The sequence below is a fragment of the Cnephaeus nilssonii genome (assembly GCF_951640355.1).
Source record: "Cnephaeus nilssonii genome assembly, chromosome: 8".
Classification (NCBI taxonomy): Eukaryota; Metazoa; Chordata; class Mammalia; order Chiroptera; family Vespertilionidae; genus Cnephaeus; species Cnephaeus nilssonii.
Genome location: NC_137079.1, coordinates 84,988,144 through 85,008,854, shown reverse-complemented (window position 1 = coordinate 85,008,854; position 20,711 = coordinate 84,988,144). Strand labels below are relative to the sequence as shown.

General features: G+C 42.7%; 1 protein-coding gene across 3 annotated transcripts in view; it reads left to right on the top strand.

The window, feature by feature from the left end:
• Positions 1-14,347, top strand: part of TSC22D1 (TSC22 domain family member 1) — a gene marked incomplete at its 5' end in the record, with an annotated part of 152,148 nt that extends 137,801 nt beyond the window's left edge. Inside the window, 3 exons of one of the 3 annotated variants that reach the window (XM_079778957.1) lie at positions 9,691-9,775; positions 10,891-10,942; positions 12,093-13,505. In XM_079778957.1, the coding sequence (XP_079635083.1) occupies positions 10,940-10,942; positions 12,093-12,350 (261 nt within the window). In that variant the 3' untranslated portion in view covers positions 12,351-13,505. Of the gene's footprint in view, positions 1-9,690; positions 9,776-10,068; positions 10,462-10,890; positions 10,943-12,092 lie in introns of those variants that run through there. The other 2 variants (XM_079778956.1, XM_079778953.1) reach the window with 2 other exon arrangements.
• Positions 14,348-20,711: the final 6,364 nt, after the last annotated feature.

The window sequence follows — 20,711 nt, the reverse complement described above, 5'->3', positions numbered from 1 at the left end:
TTGTCAGATATAAGTATGGCTACACCTGCTTTTTAAAAACAATATAAAATCTGTTTTGTCAGATATAAGTATGGCTACACCTGGTTTTATTGATTTCAGAGAGGAAGGGAGAGGGAGAGAGAGATAGAAATATCAATGATGAGAATCATGGATTGGCTGCTTCCTGCACACCCTCCACTGGGGCTTGAGCCTGCAACCCATGACTCTTCAGTCCGCAGGCCAACACTGTATTCACTGAGCCAAACCGGCTAGGGGTACACCTGCTTTTTTTGTGGATGTTATTTGCTTGGAGAATCATTTTTCACCCTGTTACTTTGAGTCTACCTTTGTCTTTGCTGCTTAGATGTGTCTTAGATATAGGCAGCATATGGTTGAGTTTTGTTTTTGATCCACTCTGCTACTCTGTGCCTCTTTACTGGTGAATTTAGACCATTTACATTTAGGGTAATTATTGATGTATGAGGATTTCCTATAGCCATTTTCTCTTGTTTTCTGATAGCTCTGTGCCTCCATTAGATCTGAAATGATTTTTGGCCTGCAATCCATTTCATTTGATTAACATAGCCACTTCAGTGTTTTATGATTGATAAAATGGAATGTGTGCCTTCATATTTGAAGTATATTTCTTATAAGCAGCGTATAGTTGGGTCTTGCTTTTTTTATTGAACCTGACTATTTTTACCTTTTAATTATGATGCTTAATTGAGAATATTTACATTTACTGTGATTATTGATAGTTTTTTTAAATTCTGTTTGTATTCCTCTTTCCCTCTAATTCTACCTTCTTTTAGATTGTATATTTTCTTATGATTCGGTTTTCTCTCCTTTATTGATTTATTAGCTATAGCTCTTCATACTGTTATTTCAATTGTTTTAGAGTTTGTAGTGTACAATTGACCCTTGAACAAAAAGGCGTTTAGGGGCACTAACCCTCCTGTGGTCAAAAATCACATATAACTTTTGACTTCACAAAACTTATTTGTCCCTTGATATCTGTGCGGGATTGGTTCCAGGACCTCTGTGGATACCAAAATCCATGGATGCTCAAGTCCTCTATATAAAATGGTGAAGATTAATGCATGCATATAGTTGGTCCTCTGCTTCTGCAGACTCACAACTACAAATCCAAAACAGTACAGATATCTATTGAAAAAAATCGTTGTATAGGTGGACCCGTGCAGTTCACACCCAGGTTGTCCAAGGGTCAACCGCACATCTTTAACTTACCACAGCCTTCTTCCAAGTGGAAGGCCTCTTGGCCTGTATTCGATTTTTGTCATACATTTTACTTCTACATATGTTATAACCGCCCCCCCCCCCCATACATTGCTATCATTTTTGCTTTCTCTTTTTAAAAGAGATTTAAATAGGGATTTATTTATTTTTATTTAACCACTTACCAGTATTTACCATTTCTGCTGCTCCTCACTTTTTTGTATACATCTAGATTTCCTTCTGGTATCCATTTTCCCTTCTGCTTGAAGGGCTTATTTTAAAATTTCTTATAGTGTAGGTTTGCCAATGATGAATTGTTACAGCTTTTAGATGTCTGAAAAAGAATGATTTTTGACTTTATTTTGACGGATATTTTTTACTGGACATTAAGATTTTTCTTTTAGCAGTTTAAAAATATTGCTGCACTGTCTTCTGTCTAGCTTCCAACCAGAAGTCTGCTACCATTCTTATTTGTTGCTCTGTGTATTACTACTTCTTTTCTCTGGCTGCTTTTAAGATTTCTTTCATTATTACTGGTTTTAAGCTATTTGATTATGATAATTATGATATAACTTGTAGTTTTCTTCACAGTTCTCTTGCTTGAGGTTTTTTAAAAAAATCTTTATTGTTGAAAGTATTACATAGGTCCTCCTTTCCCCCCCATTAACCTCTTCCAGCCCACTTCTCCCTCCCCCAGTCCCTCACCACCCTATTGTCTGTGTCCACTGGTTGTGCATATATGCATACAAGTTCCTTGGTTGGTCTCTTCCCACCCACCCTCCCCTGCCTTCCCTCTGAGGTTCAACAGAGGTTTGTTTGGCTTCTTAGATCTGTGGATTTATTGCTTAAATAAACTTTGAGGAAAATTACCATTATTTCTTCAAATTATTTTCCTCTCTCATTCCCCCTTTTTCTTCTTTAGGGACTTTACTACATACACGGAGTGGCCAGATTATTATGATCTCTGAACGCATAATAATCTAGCCACTCAGTGTATATCCTATATAATAAAAGGCTAATATGCAAATTGTCCCCTAGACCAGGAGTTCGACCAGCAGGCCGGCCGGCCAACCGCCCATGTTCCTTCCCCCTGGCCAGGCTGGCCAGACCCCACCCATGCACAAATTCATGCACAGGGCCTCTAATACACACACACACACACACACACACACACACACACACACACACACACACTGAGTGGCCAGATTATTATGCGTTCAGAGATCATAATAATCTGCCCACTCAGTGTATATTTGCTTGAAATTGCCCCAAAGTTCAATGATTCTTTCTTTTTTGTTCGTTTGTTTGTTCTTTTCAGTTTTATTTCTCTGTTGTATTTCGGACGAGAGGCCCGATGCTTGAAATCTGTGCAAGGGGCTCAGCCCTCGCAGCCCCGTCTGCCTCGGCCCTTGCTGTCCTGGCTTCGTCCAGAAGGTTGTCAGGCTGGTCATTCTGCTGTTCGGTCTAATTAGCATATTAGCTCTTTATTATATAGGATACTTTCTGTTGCTAATATATCACTAATATTTCTTCATCCCTGTCTAATCTGCTGTTAATCCCATGCAGTGTATTTTTCTTCTCAGACATTGCATTTTTCATCTTTATTAATCTAATTTGGGTTTTCTTTATACCATTGATACCTCTACTTAATATGCTAATGTTTTCCTCTACCTTTTTGAACATGTAAAATAGGTTTATAATAATTGTTTTCATGTCTTTGACTGGAATTATATTATCTTTGTCATATCTGGGTCATTCCAATTGATTGGTTTTCTTTCTCCTTATGAGTCATATTTCCTTGCTTGTTTGTATGCCTGGTACTTTTCATTAGATACCAGACATTGTAAATTATTGGATGCTGACTGTATTTTATTTAATACCCTTGAGCTTTGCTTTGGGACAAAATTAAGTTACTTGGAAACAGTTTGATCTTTTCAAGCCTTCCTTTTAAACTATATAGAAGACCCAAACACCCTTCAGTCTAGAACTAATTTTTTCCCACTGCCTTGATAGTATTCTTCTGAATATTTCCTCTAATTAATTCCCTTTTAATGTGCAGTGTCTCATCCAGTGTCTAGTGAGAATAAACCTGTGTTTACAAGTTTTTTGTTTGTTTTTTTTTTTACTCAAGCTGGTAGTAACACCTACTATTCCAGACCCTATGTGATTTCCAAAAATTGTTCTGCCTGCTTCTGTTGCGTGGCTTTTCCCCAGTCTCATTCCTAAGGTAGCATGTGCTGATAAGTGCTCAGCCGAAACCTGGGAGCAGAGGGACCCTCTGCAGATCCCATTCTCTCTCTCTTATTTTTAAAATACAGTGTTTTGTGTTTTTTTTAATCAAAGCAATGCCTGAACATACTGAGAGATCAAATAGAGTGAATAGAAAAAAAACAATATTAGCAGGTCCTCATTTTTCAGTTCTTGAGTATATTCCTCAGAAGCAGCCACTTTTCATTGTTATGTCTTCTCATATTTGCCTAAACATGTCCATGTAAAGTGTTTATATTGTCACTTCTTCCTTTTTCAATTTTTATATTTTCTAATCAAGCTACACCTAATAGATTACAATTTAGCACCTTTAAACCATTGTTACCACACATTTTTTTCTTCCCACCACCTTCTCAGTAGTTAACCTTTTTAAAAGTTAAACCAATAAAAAATAATATAATCATGTAAATTTTATTTATAAGCATACTATTTTTCTTGCTTCAAACTGTCTTCAAACTTATCTAATTGCTTCATCAGACCCATCATATACCTGTCAGTAGCTCCCCTGCCCTGTGCCTGTTTGTGCCCACTGAAGCGCTCTGGCTCAAAGGCTCATCTTCCTGGGCTCCATTACAGACCAGTTGCTGCCTAGGCTTGCTTAGCAGCTGAGTCCTGAGGTTTCCTTTCCCATCATTCTGTTGTTGATTCCCTTCTTTCTCTCCAGTGTTTGAGTCCCTGGTTCATGTGTCGTCCCCCCACCACCATCCTCTCTCTCTCTCTCTCTCTCTCTCTCTCTCTCTCTCTCTCTCTCTCTCTCTCTGTCTCTCTCAACTTTTGGAATATACAACATTTCTTATTTTTTAAAAATTATTTTATTGTGATAAGTACATTAAACCTGAGATCCATGCTCTTCAAAAAGTTTTAAATGAACAACAGCACAGTATTGTTGACTGTGGGTACAAGGTTGTGTAGCAGATCTCTAGGATTTATTCATCTTGTTTAACCCCTTTTCTAGATTTGTTTCTCAGTTTTGGTGTCTGAAATGTCTGAAAATATTTTTATTCTACTTTTACACTTGGATGATAATTTGGCCAACTGAAAAATGTTTTTCTTCCAGAATTTTAAGGGCATTTTCTCCATTGTTCTCTGGCAGCCAGCATAGCCAGCCATTCTGATACTAGTTCCTGTGCTTGTAATTTTTTTTCCTTTTCTGTTTGAAGCTTTTAGGATTTTGTCCAAGTGATTTGAGTTTCATGATAGAAACAAGTAGGGCTTGTTCATTTATTGTGGTGGCCATTTGGTCATGTCATTTAGTTCTGGAAAAAATCTTGAATTATCATAACAATAAAGAGCGAACATGCTAATGGTCGGGATGCCGTAATGCATAATGACGGATTGCAGGAGGCTGCCTGCGCATGCATGGCCGGACGTTGCCCCGAAGACGGGGTGGAAGCGGGGAGGTGCCCAGAGGAGGTGGGACCATCCCGTGCTGGGGAGGGCGGGGGTGAGAGCCCGTAGCGCCCCTCTCACCAGTCCTTCGCCACCCACAGCTCGCACTCAGAGCGCCCCGCCGCCCACCTGCCAGGGGAAGGAGCACAGCGCAGCAGGCGGGAGGCTTCTACACTCTCTTCTGGCACCATGACGGGGTGGAGCCGCCGCGTTGCTCCGGAGACAGGGCGGAAGCGGGGAGGCACCCGGAGAAGCGGGACCAGCCCGAGGCGACTCGAGGGACTGAGGGCGGGGCTTGAAGTGGCCAGAGGGGTCGGGGGCTGGGCCAGGCACGCTGGAGCTCTGTGTGGAGAGGTTCAGGTGTCAAGGCAGGGCAGCGGGTGGGTGGGCGGGGCTGTGTGATTTCATGCGCTGGGCTCCTAGTCTATCTATAGAACAGAGGAATGTGCAAATTAGCCAGGACTCCATAACATCACGACCGAACAGCAGGGACCTGAGGCTGCATGGTGCCTGGGTGGGGTGAGGGCCCTCAGGCCGTGCCCCCTGCCCCACAGGGCTTGACAGGGGACCTCAGGATGCTCCCCCCCACCCTGGAGCCGGGCCTGGAGACCTCAGGCCACGCCCCCGCCCCGTGGGGCTTGACGGGGGACCTCAGGCCGTGCCCCCCCGCCCCCGCGCCAGGCCTGGAAACCTCAGGCCGCACCCCCCGCCCCAGCGCCGGGCTGGGGGACCTCAGGATGTGCCCCTTGCCTGGCAGGCCTTGACGGGGACCTCAGGCCATGCCCCTCACCCGGCAGGGCTTGACGGGGACCTCAGGCCACGTCCCCCGCCTGACAGGGCTTGACGGGGACCTCAGGCCGCGCCCCCCCACCCAGCACCGGGCTGGGGGACCTGAGGCTGTGCCCCCCACACGGAGGGACTTGACGGGTCTGGGGCTCACCCAATGGGGTTGGGGCCGGCCGGGTCTGGGTCTCCTGCGTTTTCGAAGCACGTGCGGGTGGTGGGCAGGGACTTGACTCTGAGTCCCGCAGTGCGCCCCAGACACTGACAGGAGGGAAATTTTCATATACATTTTACTAATATTCTTTCATCTCTGACACTTCTATTATAGAGAAAGGGCAAATAGCAATATTAAAATATTTTCTCTAATTAATCCCCTTTTAATGTGCACAAATTTCATGCACCAGGCCACTAGTTTCTTTTATAATGTCCTTTCCTCTGTTCTTTGTATTTGGAATTCATTCTATTTTGATGCTAGACCTCCTAGAGTCATCCCATAGTCTCGTCTCAATTCCACTTCTTCTTCTTCTTTTTTTTTGTATGGCACGCTCTTCAGATTTTATTGTGCTTTTTACATGACCATTGAATACTGTTGGGCACTGTGTCCAGAGCTTTGGATTGTAAGACCTGGAAGGGCAAACCTGTGCAGTAAGCAATTCACATGGAGGGGCTGCCCTAGGAAACCAGCGACTGATGACCTAGTTGCAATTGTTGCAAAAACACATTCATGACTGAACCCTGTTCTTGGTTGCTTTCAGCCATTGGTCCTTGACCAGCCGGTGCCAGGAGAAATAACAAGACCAGTTAAAATCTCTCGACCGTCCATGGGTCACAGGCAGGAAGCCTGGATGGTGGTCGCAGCTCACTCACGTCCACAATCCGGGGCCAAAAAGTAGATTGTACAAGCCTAGTAGCACAAATCCAGGTCTTTAAACCCCTTCCTTCTCCACACCACCTCCTGGATGCTTCCCTCACACAGGGTTATTCTACTTTTTGATGGAGTTTCTCACCTTTATCTTCCAACTTTTCCATAGAAATCAAGGAAATTTAAAATAAGTTTAAATTTTCTTGTTTTGATTTCTTTTGAATTGCTTCTTGTTCTGACAGTATGTGGGACCCGACACTAAAATATTACTTGTTGTTTATCTTCAAGTCACCTTTAACCGAGGACCCTATACTTTCATTTGCTAGACCTGGTAACCCTATTCCCAGTGTCTAGTGAGAATAAACTAGGAAAGGGGAAGTGACCTGCAGTCCTAGACAACAGTGATTTGGTCAGGTGCAGGGTGGTATGCTTTAGCCTCTTCTCTAGCAGTCACTTTAGATTTGTAAAGAGTTTGGACAGGGGAGATGTAGAGTATCCTTTTTGAGTGATGGATTCCCAAACTGTTAACCTGTATTAGTCAAGACAGATCAAGTTTGGAAGGAAAGCACGTTACTGAATTAGAAACAGGTCCTGTCCTTGCTCCTCTTCTCATATCCTAGGATGTGTGCTACTGATACGCAGAAGTGATTAAACTGGAACCCAGGGAAAAAGGCTCTTAGGCAAAATGGAACAGAAAAACAAATACAACAACAACAACAAAACACCTAATTTCAAATGTCCAGGCTGTTTCCTGTGCTCCAGATTCCTCCCTGGAGACCTGATCACTGCCCAATGCTGAAGATGGTTATTATCTTCCACGCCCTCAGGAGTCTCTCCTGGAGGCATGGTGGTGTTCTCCAGTCCTATCTGCTAGCCTTTGTTGGGCTCTGGCTGGGCATTAGACTCAGATGTTTTGTCTTGCAAAGAGAAGAATCTTTGAGAGTAATTAGCCATCTGTGCTTCAGCAATTTCTGACTTGTGGGTTTTCCTCCATGGAGCATTCCTCCAAATTCTTTGCCTTCTTTTTCAAATTATCTTTTTAGTTTTCATACAAAAATCTATTTTTAAAGGAATCTAGCACATTTATTGAAAGATATGAAAAGAAATATGTTTCTAATCTTTTTTGTTGCATATCTTTTGGCCCTGCACATATTCCAGAAGTATATACACAAATGTTCAAGGATGTATATACAAAGACATTTCTTGCAATTTTATTTAAAATAGCAAAATATTGGAGATGACTATAAGATATATGGGTTAAACATTCTTGTGTTTTGGCTTCTATAGCTTAATACAATGGAAGATCAGTTGAAATGAATGAAATGAAAAACAAAACATTTCTGTTTGTGTTAAGAACGTCATGAATAAATAAAATTCAGTTAATTCAGCAATTTAAACTTCAGCTGGGAATTTTAAATTTATTTCTGTAGATGACTTTAAGGTGTTGTGTTTTTTTTCAGCTTTTTAATTGTTATTCTGTTAAATGTATCTTTACTGTTGAAAGTATTACAGATGTCCACCTTTTTCCCCCCATTGGTCCCTTCCACCCCGCTCCCACCCCCTCCCCAGGTCTTCACCACACTATTGTCTATCCATGGGTTATGCACATATGTTCTTTGGTTAATCTCTAGCCTAAGATGATGCTTTAATTTTTCCTGTGCAGTTCAAATATGTAAATAAACTTAATTATAGATAGTTTTAGTGATAACTTTAACCTTTAAATATAGAAACTATTTGTAGTAAGTAATAATTCTGTCTAGCATTCATAGATATAGGGACCATATGCCTGTTCCTCAAATTATGATTTTTAAGCTTCCACTTACTCTGCTTTTTTTTTTTTTTACTAAAAATGTGTGCCTTCCTCAAATAAATTTCTATCATGAGATAGTATACATATAAAAATGTAAATATGTTAACAAATTTTTCTTGTTATTAAAAAAAAAGCTTTGAAATTTGGAGAATAATGTGAACCTTAAAGTAAAAAATGTTATTGCTTTATAGTCAATCACACTTTAGTTTTTAACCGAAAAGAGGGTTGCCCTTTCCATCACCTACCACATTCACCAGCTTTGGTTCCTAATCACTGTGTACAGTTTTTAAAACTAAATGCTCCCTGTGCCAGTAGTGGGTCAATTTAAAAGAATGTCTGAAAGGCTCAGATGACAATTAAAATGTTCTCAATTAAAAGGATGCTGCTTGAGGGAGAATGCTTGCTTGAGAGAGAAAAGACAAGACACTCTGTGTGTGTGTGTGTGTGTGTGTGTGTGTGTGTGTGTGCGCGCGCGCGCGCGCCATAGTCAAATTTTATGTTGGAATTATTTGTGATGACACAACTTGTCCATGGATTAGAAAGCTAGTGTTTTTTGGTTTCTGGTTTTATACTATTATGCCATTAGAGGGCAGTATTGTCGAGGTTAAATTTGACTTTTTAACTGCATTGAGTTGCAAACTTTATAATTTATAGTAAGCAAATTTAAGGTCTTTAATTTTCAGTATTGTTGTTACCTCAAATGATGCATCCCTGAAAATATTTCAAGTTAATACAGGAAATATATAACGGGTTAAGCTATTTTATACCAGATCTCTTGATTTGAGTTTGGAAAAGGGAATTATTTGGTCATTGTGGACAAAAAGGTGAAATACATATTTTACAGTTCCTCAGCCCCTCTGTAGGATTGAGCTTATAAAAATAGCCATTAAACTCCCAAAATTTGCATTAAGGACTTACTGAAAACAGATCTAAGTAGGATTCAACCTGTAGATTGATTTTTCTAGCTGTAAGTGGAAAAAGAAGTGATGGCTATGTTAAGGCTTCCGGCTTTTAGGGATATTTGGGGAGGATCCCCTTGATTTTATCTTGTAGATTACTTTTTGCTTCAATATATATGTGCCTAGCTGACTATGTAATGTTTTTTGTTTTACAAGTAATAAATCCACGGAAAGGTAGTATTTCTCAAAAAGCAAATGTGATTTTTTTCACTCTAAGCTCAAGTGTAAAATTCACTGGCTTTTAAAAAGAAGTATTATTACAGTAGGGTTATTATCTTTATAAATAAAACCGCCTATAAAATCCTCCCGTTACTGCTGCCTGTAAGAACTAGATAATTGAAATCGAGACACTGGAGCTCCTGCAAGTCTTAGCGGTGGGACTGGGCATGCCCAGTAGCTCCGGCGGTTCTGGTTGCAAATAGGAAGCTTTTGCCGATCTGCAGCCACGGGGACAGGCAGCTCCAGGGCCGGGGTCTGACTTCCAGAAACGTAAGCACGTGCGGGGCCCCGATCGTGTTTTTCCGGATCTCTTGACGTTTTTGCCGAAGCAGCGGTCCGGCTTTTCGAAGCGGTGGAGGTCTCGGAGGCCCCGCACCCGGCCCCTGCGAGTGCGGCCTGGGCCAGCCCACCCGAGGAGCGGGAGCGGGAGGCTGGGGGCGGGGGATGGGGGAAGGCGGCCGAGCGGGAGGAGGGCGGGGAAGGGAGCCGGGAGCCGGAGAAGGGGCGGCCCCGTCGGCGTGCTGGCCAATTGGCGCGGCTCTTCCCTGAATATATTTTGCGCCGGGACCGGAGCCCTAGTCTAGATCCTAGTGGAGCCCGGCCGCCGACCGGAGAATCTGCTCAGCACCGCGTAGTGATCGGCATCTTCCCTGGATCGCCGAGCCCCAGGAGCCGGGTCTCTGTAAATTAAGGCAGCTGTTTTCCATTTCTCCCTGGCAGCAGCAAGCTAGAAGATTTTTACCTAGCTCAAACAAGGCTGCTGATATTCCCTCCTTTTTTTTTTTCTTTTTTCTTTTTTTTTGCCGCGAGGGTGTTTTTGGCTGCAATTGCATGAAATCCCAATGGTGTAGACCAGTGGCGATGGATCTAGGAGTTTACCAACTGAGACATTTCTCAATTTCTTTCTTGTCATCCTTGCTGGGGACTGAAAACGCCTCTGTGAGACTTGACAATAGGTAAATGTCGGCTGGGATAGGTGTTTTTTTTTATTTTTTTATTTACTCGAGATACTTGTAATAATGCAGGTGAAAGAAAGAGAGCCAGGCAAATTCCTTTGTCCATTGCTGAGAGACTCTGGTGACATGGATGTTGCTTCTTGCAGTGTTTAGAATAGCCTTCTTTTCGCCAGCCTGGCCAGAGAACAGGCTTTTAGCACATTATGTAATTTAGCCCTTTGTGGCTCACTAAAATAGGGAAATGTCTGGGTGTTCGTTATAAAGAGAGTGACTTATGTTTTCTGGAGGATAATATGTTACATAGCCTTAAAGAATGTTTCAAAAAGGATGCTAGAAACATCACAGAATTAGGAAATCCTTTTTGTGTGTTTGTTGGACGTTTAAGATAATTCCATTTATTGATCCCCCCCCCCCTTTTTTTTTTTCCAGCTCCTCTGGTGCAAGTGTGGTAGCTATTGACAACAAAATCGAGCAAGCTATGGTATGTACTGATTAAAAATCATTTGTACTAATGTGGGCACAGTACAGAAAGCGAGATGTCTCAGGATGGAACCAGTGCATTCGTAGTTAAGATGATGGTTGCTCTTCATACATTCAGAAATGCCTGCACTGCCTCCATTCCGCCAGGGCCCAGCTGCGAGCCGAGGCTGCTGTGGAGAGAGAAGGGGGCGCTGAGTATGGAACGTTCTTTCCAAGACCGGTTTCTCGCCACATCGGGGTTTGTGCAGAGGCGTCCCTTCTGCTGGGGAAGTGCCTGGCCCTGCGTACCCTCCGGTCGGTCGTGAGCACATCTCTAGGGATGCGGCTTTGCTAGAAATCCTAAGGTTTCCTGGGGATCCCGGGCTGGGCGGAGACCCCAGGAGTGAGGATCTCTAGAAGGGGCCCTGTGGACTGGGCACAGATGGACTCAAGTGGGACCGGTTACTGCACAAGGAAGACGAATCCGAAAAAAGTTTTGTCTTCCCAGCCTGCGCTTGGATGTCTCCTATTTTTTATTTCCGCCTTGGCCGTTCTTTGTTATTGGAGCAGCGCCTGTGGCTCTTCTCACGGGATTCTCTGCCCACTGTTGCTAGGCAAACTCCGAACCTTTTAATTCGGAGCTATAAATAAATCGAGCTCTCATTGGCTGCAACGTCTGCCCAGGTTTCTGTGATGTCAGCTTAATCACGAAAAGTGGGGGGAGTAAGGGTGGAGGGAGGAAAATGCGGCAACATGCTCCGTAGGAACTGGCTGCAGCCGGTGCTGCGGGAGGCGGGCGGTCCGGCGGCGGGGGGCGGGGCTGGGGGCGGGGAAGTGGCTGCAGTTGCTGTGGGCCTGGCCGTCCCTGCGCCGGCTCCTGCTGGGGACTCGGAGCCCCGCGCACTTCGCCACCTCAAATGGGAAACGTGATGGTTTGCGTTGTTGGCTAAGGGCTGCAAAAAGAGCAGAGACTTAAAAAGTTCATCAGTTACACATTCAAGTGTTGTACTGTTGTGATTGCATTCAGTAGATTTCCCCCTTGCCATTAAATGAACAATAAAGGCAGGTTATGTAAATTATTAGGGAGAACCAGGCAAAATTATACTTTAGAAATACGGAGTCTGGGAAATAGTAAGTAGGAAGTTAAACCCTTTTCTTCCTCTCCCTTTCAGGATCTGGTGAAAAGCCATTTGATGTATGCGGTTAGAGAGGAAGTGGAGGTCCTCAAAGAGCAAATCAAAGAACTGATAGAGAAAAATTCCCAGCTGGAGCAGGAAAACAATTTGCTGAAGACACTGGCCAGTCCTGAGCAGCTTGCCCAGTTTCAGGCCCAGCTGCAGACTGGCTCCCCGCCTGCCACCACGCAGCCGCAGGGGACCACACAGCCCCCGGCCCAGCCCGCCTCCCAGGGCTCAGGACCAACTGCGTAGCCTCCTGTGCCCCCCGCAGAACTGGCTGCTGCTGTCTGAACTCTACACACCCGAGATGATGTACTAGGGGGCATCCACCTCCACAACCACCCATTTCATTGCTCGCTGCAAAAGAGACGTGAGACTGATATATGCCATTATCTCTTTTTTTTCCAGTATTAAACACCCATGTGCTTTTGGCTTGAAGAAGTTTCTTAGTTGGGTGAATTAAAGGTGAATAAGAGAATTAGCATGGATATACTGGGACCTCATGCAGCTTGGCAGATGTTTGAGAAATGGTTTAATTCATGCTGAGGAGCTGTGTGCCTTTCCACCCCGTCCCTGCTCCCTGCCCTCACTACCAAGAGTTCTCTGCTTGCACATAGTGAACGACACGGGGTTGCGGAGCGGTGGAGCTCCACTGGACTGTCCTCTCTCCTCTTCTCCTCGTGAGGAACTTGCAAGGGAGGTAAAAGGAAAGACTGGTGCAGAGTCTCTTCTAACAGGAGGGGAAACAGTTCATTGATGGTCACCAAATCCATAAAAAACAACAACTGTACTGTGTGCCTCTTGCTGAAACAGTGGATGACACAAAACCATTAGAGTGACTAAAAGGTGACAGGTAGCTGGGACCTAGGCTATCTTACCATGAAGGATGTTTTGCTTATTATATATTTGTGTATGTAGTATAACTATTTTGTACAATAGAGGACTAACTACTATTTAGGTTGTACAGATTGAAATTTAGATGTTTCATTGGCTGTCTGAAGAGGTGTGGATTGTCTTTATATAGAGGTTACATTAAAAATGCTACGTGAAGAAAACCACACCTAAAGAAATTTTAAGAATTTGGCCCCGTTAGTCACTTTGTGTAATCTGAAATCTTATAGCTGCTGAATATCTTGAAGTAAATTCCTGTTCACTGAAGTGTTTTGATTGAGCTGGTTGAATACTTTGAAAAACGATCAGTTTTAGCTAGAGATGAATTTCCCAGTAGGGGGTTCTGCCTATTACCTGTATAGTAGTTATATGCATATGTTTCTGTGCATGTTCTCTACACAGTTGTAAGGTGTCACTGTATTTAACTGTTGCACTTGTCAACTTTCAATAAAGCATATAAAATGTTGATAAACAAGTGTTTTCATATTACAATGTTAACATAATTGCAATCATTCCCACAACTATTTCTAGCTAAAGTTAAAACAATTTTGACCAGTAAAATCTTGAAGAAGGATAAAAGGGTTGGACAAAGTGGGAGTGCTAGTGGTTTGCCTATAGAAGTAGAAAGACATAGACAGTGCATTATTTCAGCCGGTATGGGTAGAGAGACATAGTGAAGGGAGACAAGAGCTTAGTTCTTCAGACTAGCGTGACCTGGACAAATGGCTTCACCTCTCAGGACTGATGTGGGCTTTGGAAAGAAATAGTCTCTAAGTTCCCCTGTGGCTTTAAATTTCTAGGAGTCCATGAAAGTCTTAATCTTCCAGTGTTCGCCAGCTGTGGGGAATGAGCCTTATTCTATACATAACCCCACTAAGCAGCTTTAGGATGAAAAGATGGAAGTTAAAGAAGCTAGTTTCCACTATAAGAACACCCTGAGTTGAGATGTCTTTCCTATTGTGGGTTGAGGTTCTATCTCCTGGGAATGTCCAAGCAAAAGACGGGTTTCCTCTACTGAATTTGAAGTGGGTCTAGATGAACAAGGGTATCCCTCCCAGTTGATTCCTTAAGACTATAAAATAGGTCAAAGTGTAAAATTTAAAACCTAAAGCAAATGGGCACCTGAGAAGTGAGCCTGAGGGGTCCCACTCTGTTCTAGGAGCAATGTCCGCTCCTGTGACATTAACAGGCTGGATTCACCAGCTCTGTAATCTGCCCGAGGACCTCAGCAATGGCCCCTTCCCATGCCCCTTCCACCCAGTGGGAATCGGCATTCCCGAGCTCTAAGGCTTATTTAAGGCCTTGCAGAACAAGGACTTAATTTTTCTGAATCCTTCATTCTCTAATGTAGAGCTGCTGGGAGATGGACAGGCAAATGGAACATCAGAGTTCCCTGAAAAGAAATGGACAGAGTGTGTGTGTGTGTGTGTGTGTGTGTGTGTGTGTGTGTGACAAAGCTCAAAGTGACTGGTGTGGCCACACAAAGCTCATGGTGAACAGTAACTGCTGATCACCATAAACCTGTGGCAATGGTCTAGGGCAGTGGTCTGCAAACTCATTAGTCAACTGAGCGGCAAACCGCGGCTCGCGAGACGCATGTGGCTCGCGAGACGCAGTTTGCCGACCACTGGTCTAGGGAAATTGGAGAGGACTTAAAAAATTCTTTGTCATATTAATTTAAAGATTATATAACTTTAGCTTAAAGGGATATTTATGTAGTAATTATATTTCCTTTGAGAAGAAAACTATAGTGAATAAAATCTCTACTCATTTTATCTTTATGTTTTCAACGAAGATCCTCAATGTCAAAGGTGGTAATTGTGGAAAATTTGAAAAATTTTATGTCAATATATCATTCAGATAATAGAGAACTTTCTTCTAGGTTGTTTAATGGAATTTGGGCCTTTTTATTTAAAATGTGGCACTCCTGTCCGGCTAGTGTGGCTCAGTGGATTAGCATTATCCCAGGCACTGGGAGGTCACTGGTTTGATTCCCTGTCAGGGCACATGCCCAAGTTTCCTGCTTGATCCCCAGTAGAGGCTGTGCAGGAGGCAGCCAGTTGATGATTCTCTCTCATCAATGTTTCTATCTCTTCCTCTCTCTATAAAATCTATTAAAAAATATATTAAAAAAAACAACACAAATAAAATGTGGCACTCCTGTGACATTTTGGAGCTGAATATTGTATGTGAAATAAGAATGAGTTAAAATCAAAATGTGTTTTTCCATATATGTTCGTTTTAGTAAGATGCTCAAGTGAGAAATTTTCAACCTTTTTCATCTTGGGGCACGTGTAAACTAATTATAAAAATTCTGTGGTACACATAAAAACATATTTTTTGCTGATCTGACAAAAAATAGGTATGATTTTGATTCATTCACACCATACAGCTATTGTTGTGTTGGCTGTTATCATTTTTTTATTTGACAACCTAAGGGAAAAGAGGTGAGTGCCCCTGAGTAAATAGTCAGGTATTGCATGTTTTAAAAATCCTTAAAGCACGTTGCTGCTTTAAGTGATTGACTTATATTTCAGGATGTTTAAGGTAATTTAAAAAGGCATTTTACTACTTGTTTACAGACATGAGTAGGTCTTTGTTAGTCTGTGAGTTATTATATAATTGATTATATCACACTTAATGTTCAGTGGAGCAGGAAGGATTTAACGGGAATAAAATGTTGTACCAGTGCTTCGTGTTCATGACATCAACAATTGCAGCAGGAGACACTGCTGATCAGTGACGGAGTAACAGAAAGAATTTTACATGATTTTAATGAATGTCTGATTTCTGTTTCAAGTTAACAATGTTCATAATTCATTAATTCTGTGTGTTTTTGCATACTTTTAAAGCAAAAATTTATTTTTCATTATGTGATGAATATGCAATGCCAGAATTAATTTGAAATTTATGTAAGAAATGTGTAAAAGTTAATTATAACTAAAGTTAAAAATGAACATTAATTTCAATAAACAGTACTCTGTCCTTGCTTTATGCAAAATAAGTAGTTGGAACTACTAGGGGCCTTGAAACACACTGCTTTTCAACAGCAATATGACATAAAGATTAGGAACAGGCAGAGAAACTGAAGTTATTTCTTATGGGAAAAAACTCTATGTAAACACAACGCCGTGAAATGCCAGGCAGGCCCAAAATCACTGTGATTGGTAATCAGACCTTATTTATCAACGACTATTGGAAGGTTCAGTGGCCATTTTAAAATGGGCAGAATTACTACAACATTATAGTATAAACCTGTGCTTCAATCCAGGTGTTTTAGAAACATGTCTATGGGAATATAACAGAAGTTCCTTGAGTCAGAGAGGGTAAGACAACAGGAAATCGTCGTGAATGTGGCAGTTGGAGGGTGTATGCTCCATCCCCAGACTAATGGGATCAGTTGCAACTTAGCTCCATTCAATTGTTGCTCTGTGGGAAGTCAAGCACAGTGTTGCCAGATCTTCCCATTTTTCAAGATCCAGGCTCTATCTGAAAATTTCTGATTGTTGGACACTATGCAGACCAAACAAAAGCACACCTACTGTGCTGATTTGGCTCACAGACCTCAAGTTTCCACTCCCTACTTTCTATATTTGTCTCAACAACCAGACTCAAGTCCTAAATGGCCACTCATCCTTCAGCACAAAACAAAATGAAACAACCTTTTATATATATACAAGTCGTTCCATTGACTGGTCGTAATGGTCACTTAGGCTTTTATATATATAGATATATATTAGATATATACTAGAGGCCTGCAAGAGTAGGCCTTCCTTCCCCTGGCTGCTGGCACCGGCTTCCCTCCAGCACCCGGGACCCTGGCTGCTTCCCTCTGGCTGCCTACAGGCACCTGGGACCTGGGCTGGCTTCCCTCCGGCCCCAGCTTTGTTAGGAATGATGTCTGGAAGGATGTCTGGTCTAATTAGCATATTACCCTTTTATTTTATAGAAAGGTTTTTATTGATTTGAGAGAGAGAGGAAAGGAGAGGGAGAGAGAAACACTGATGAGAGAGAAATATTGATAGGCTGTCTCCTGCATGTCTCCCACTAGGGATCGCTGCAACCTGGGCATTGATCTGGTGACCTCTCGGTGCATGGGACGAAGCTCAACCAACTAAGTCACAATGGCCAGGGCACAATACAACCTTTTTGATTAGAGAATGTGGGCACAGGCTCTGGTAAAAAAAAGCTATGTGTTACTTGATTGAGAGGCGTTAATTGAGTACCTTCCACATGCCGGCGATCGTATAGTGAACACGCCGCACTCTCTCTGTCCTCAAGGGCAGCCCCAGGAGCTGCCTTTAAGATAAATGAGGTACTTTGCTTTCTGGTGAAAGCTGCCTTATGTGATATAATAACAATAATTCTGAATTCCTTCTTGGATGAATCCTTCGGCAAGATTATTTCTGAGAGTTCTTTAAAAACACTTGTTAAATTAGTAGCATTTGCTCATGGTGGTATAAACTTCCCTACATTTTATAGCTGACTCATTTAGGGACAAAGACAGTGTTTGCAAATGTTTGTGCTACAAGGTTGTATGTATCTCATATGCCCCAAATTTCCAGGAATAACATATTCCAATGAAAGGAATCTGCCCTATTGTGTCAAGTACATTCAGTTCATGCCCTGATAGTGACTGGTAGTTACTGCAGACTAGGAGACCAAGAAAACAGAAGATTTCGTTTCTCTCCTTAAGAAAAAAGCAGATGTAATGATGACCAATTGGTACCAGCCCGGGACTGAGGGTATTCCTGGGAAGTGGGACTTACAATGCTAACATCAGGAAAGTCCCAGGCAAACTAGATCCCATTTCCTCTTTTACTTGGACACAGCTAAATCACATCTCCCAGCCCCATGAAGTTAGGTGTGACCATGGGCCTCAGTTTTAATCAATGGATTAAGAGCTGAAGTGATCAAACACTTCCAGTCTTGGCCATAAGAAAACTGTCTCTGGATCTGCTGTGCTCCTTCCACTAACACTGACCTGGTGGACAAGACTGGTGTCCTTGGAGGTGACAGAGCCTCTGTCATCCTGGGTCCCTGAATGACTCTGGAGTGTCCTCCCCTACGATCCTGGATCCAGCCAGCACAGTCATGAGCAACAGTGTGTCAGTCATTAGGCATTTTAGAATCTGCTTGCTTCCGTGGCTAACCTGAACTCATGAAAATGAATACTCTGAAGTGGGGTGCTGCTGTCAAAAAAACCTAAAATGTGTGGCATTGACTATGGGGTGGTGAGTGGTCATGAAACTATTGGAGGCTCAAGAGGTTGGGATCCATATTGTGAATTGGCAAAACTTTCCCGTGATAACTTATAATGGTGCCTATGTGTTAGTGAGCATGTAGCTCTGAGCATCCAGAAAGTTAGTGACCTGTGGCTCTTTGCTGCGTTTGGCAAAGGCTTTCAAGAAAAGAGTGAGATCAGGAGAAAGGAAAGGGAGTAAAATGCAGAAATTTGGGCTGTCTAGTATTGGAAACACCTGTTGTTTCTAGAGTTTAAAATAAGACTGAAAAAGCAGTAAAGGCCCTTTAAGACTTTTTGGTTAGACAAGGCACTTCACTCCTTCAGCAAAGATGGGATAAAGGGTGTGGACTCCCCATGTGCGCCTTTGGTTTCAGATGACTTCTAGGTGCTCACTGCTCAGCTGATGGAGTAGGCAATCAGAGTTCTAAAACAACACAATCATGTCCAGAAAAATATTTTAGGTTTTGCTACTGACACATTGAATTGATGGGATAAAAATAGGGAAGAAGCCTACTAAGTGTGTGCGGGACTTTTATTGCCAAGGAAAACACAAGCCAGGTTTCATCGTGTTGTTGAAACCTTCAAATGACCCCAGACTCCCAAACTTGCAGGAATTGGAATTAGGTGAAGCGAATGTCTCAAGCTGTGTAGCTCACAAGGAGAACATTCTCCTCAAAACCCACTTCATGTGTGGCCATGGAGGAGACTGGACAAGAAAGCCTCCCAGAGCCAGGAGCCTGGAGTTTTAGAGAACAATGAGCCAGGGATTTCTTCCCAGAGAGCAGAATCAGAGTCCAGTCAAAGAACCCCCACTGCCAGGGCAAAGGGGCCTCAACATCTCACCAACAGGATTTTGTAACTGCTGAGGGCTGGGGCCTACGGTGTCCCATATGCCTCCTATGGGAGTTTTATCACAGTTATCACGCCAGGGCGTGATAAATTTGTCTTAGTTCCAGATGTTTGAGAGCCATATTCAAACCGGTGCCTCACCTGGAGATCTTGGAATTTGAGTGGGATATATAGCTGGATGGGACTTTGGGCTGCTGCCTCTGAGGAAAGTGAGGGTGTTCTATGAGGGCAAGAAGATTAAAAAAAAAAAAAAGTATATTTGTATCTAAAGGAGGGCCAAATAAGACTGGTAGTCATTTATTTAAAAAATGTCCTCTTCCTGGGTGAACAGATTGCAGTTCCCAGACTCCCTTGCAGCTGCATGAGCCCACATGATTGAATCCTCCCAAAGGAGCATGGGCACAAATGCTGTTTTGTTATTTCCTGACTCATAAAAACTTCCCATGGGCAATCCTTTCTGCTCTTTCACCTTCAGCCAACTGGTTGGAGACAACTCTACTACCACTTTGTAAACCTCATGTTGGAGATGGCACAGTCTTACCAGCCTGGGTCCCTGAATGATGAAGTGGAGCAGAACCCCTTTCTTACCTCCCTACTCCCCAACCCGGAGCTACTTAAAACTGATAGAAGAGAGCAAGAAGAAATTTCAGTTACATTTCAGATATATGATTTTTAGTCTGTTAACTGGTACACAAACATGGGCTAAAGGAAGCAACACTACAATGTAAAGGACATTGGAGCAGTAAGTAGAATTAGATGAGTTAAATACATCATAGAGGGATTCTGGGAAGAGGTAAATCTTGAGGTTGACTTTGAAGAAGCTGTAGAACAACACATGAGAAAAATAACTTTTTACATAGTTATCAAAAGTAATTGCCTTCCCATGTAATAAGAATGAAATATCTTCCTATGAATCTGAAAAAAAAAATACCTCTATGCAGTGAGAATTGGCCTGCTGAACTTGTAAAGTGTAACTTATTTTGAGAAACACCAATGGCAAGGAGCCAGCTAAGATCAAAGGTCACAGTTTTGTTAACCTCAGGCCATATCAAGCCTACTGACCAGAGCTGCCTCTCAGACATGTTTTTACAGTGTTGTTGTTTTTTGAGGGGTGGGGGTGGGGGTTAGAGATATCCCTTCTGAAACTTGGATATTGTTCCAAGTTCCGACAACCTTGAGTCTATCTAGATTCCTTCGTGACAATAATCAGCTGTTGCTGAGTCTTAGCGGTTGTCCACTGTGGCCTCCAGTCTGCCAGAGCCCACCATTCCGGGGATGGCCCCACAGAGTCAGTCGCTGGCATGTGCCACTCATCCGGGTACCTACCTGGCTTAGGTAAGCATTTGAGGTTGTGTCCCAAAGCCAGACTCTACACCTGATTCATAAAGTTTTGTGACAATTCATTTAAAAAATGTTTTTAAAGTTCACATAATTTGGACCCTTGAAGAAGAAAACAACTAGAACTTGTTCTATTATCTGTTTTGTTTTGTTTTACTTCATAGATCCAAGCTGTTGGAAATGATGGACGGAGTTCAGCTTTTCCCTCACAGGTATGGAATGGTGGCGTCGGGTCACAGCACGGAGACTTGCGCTCTCCTGGGGAAAGGAAAATGGAACCCATGTGTTGT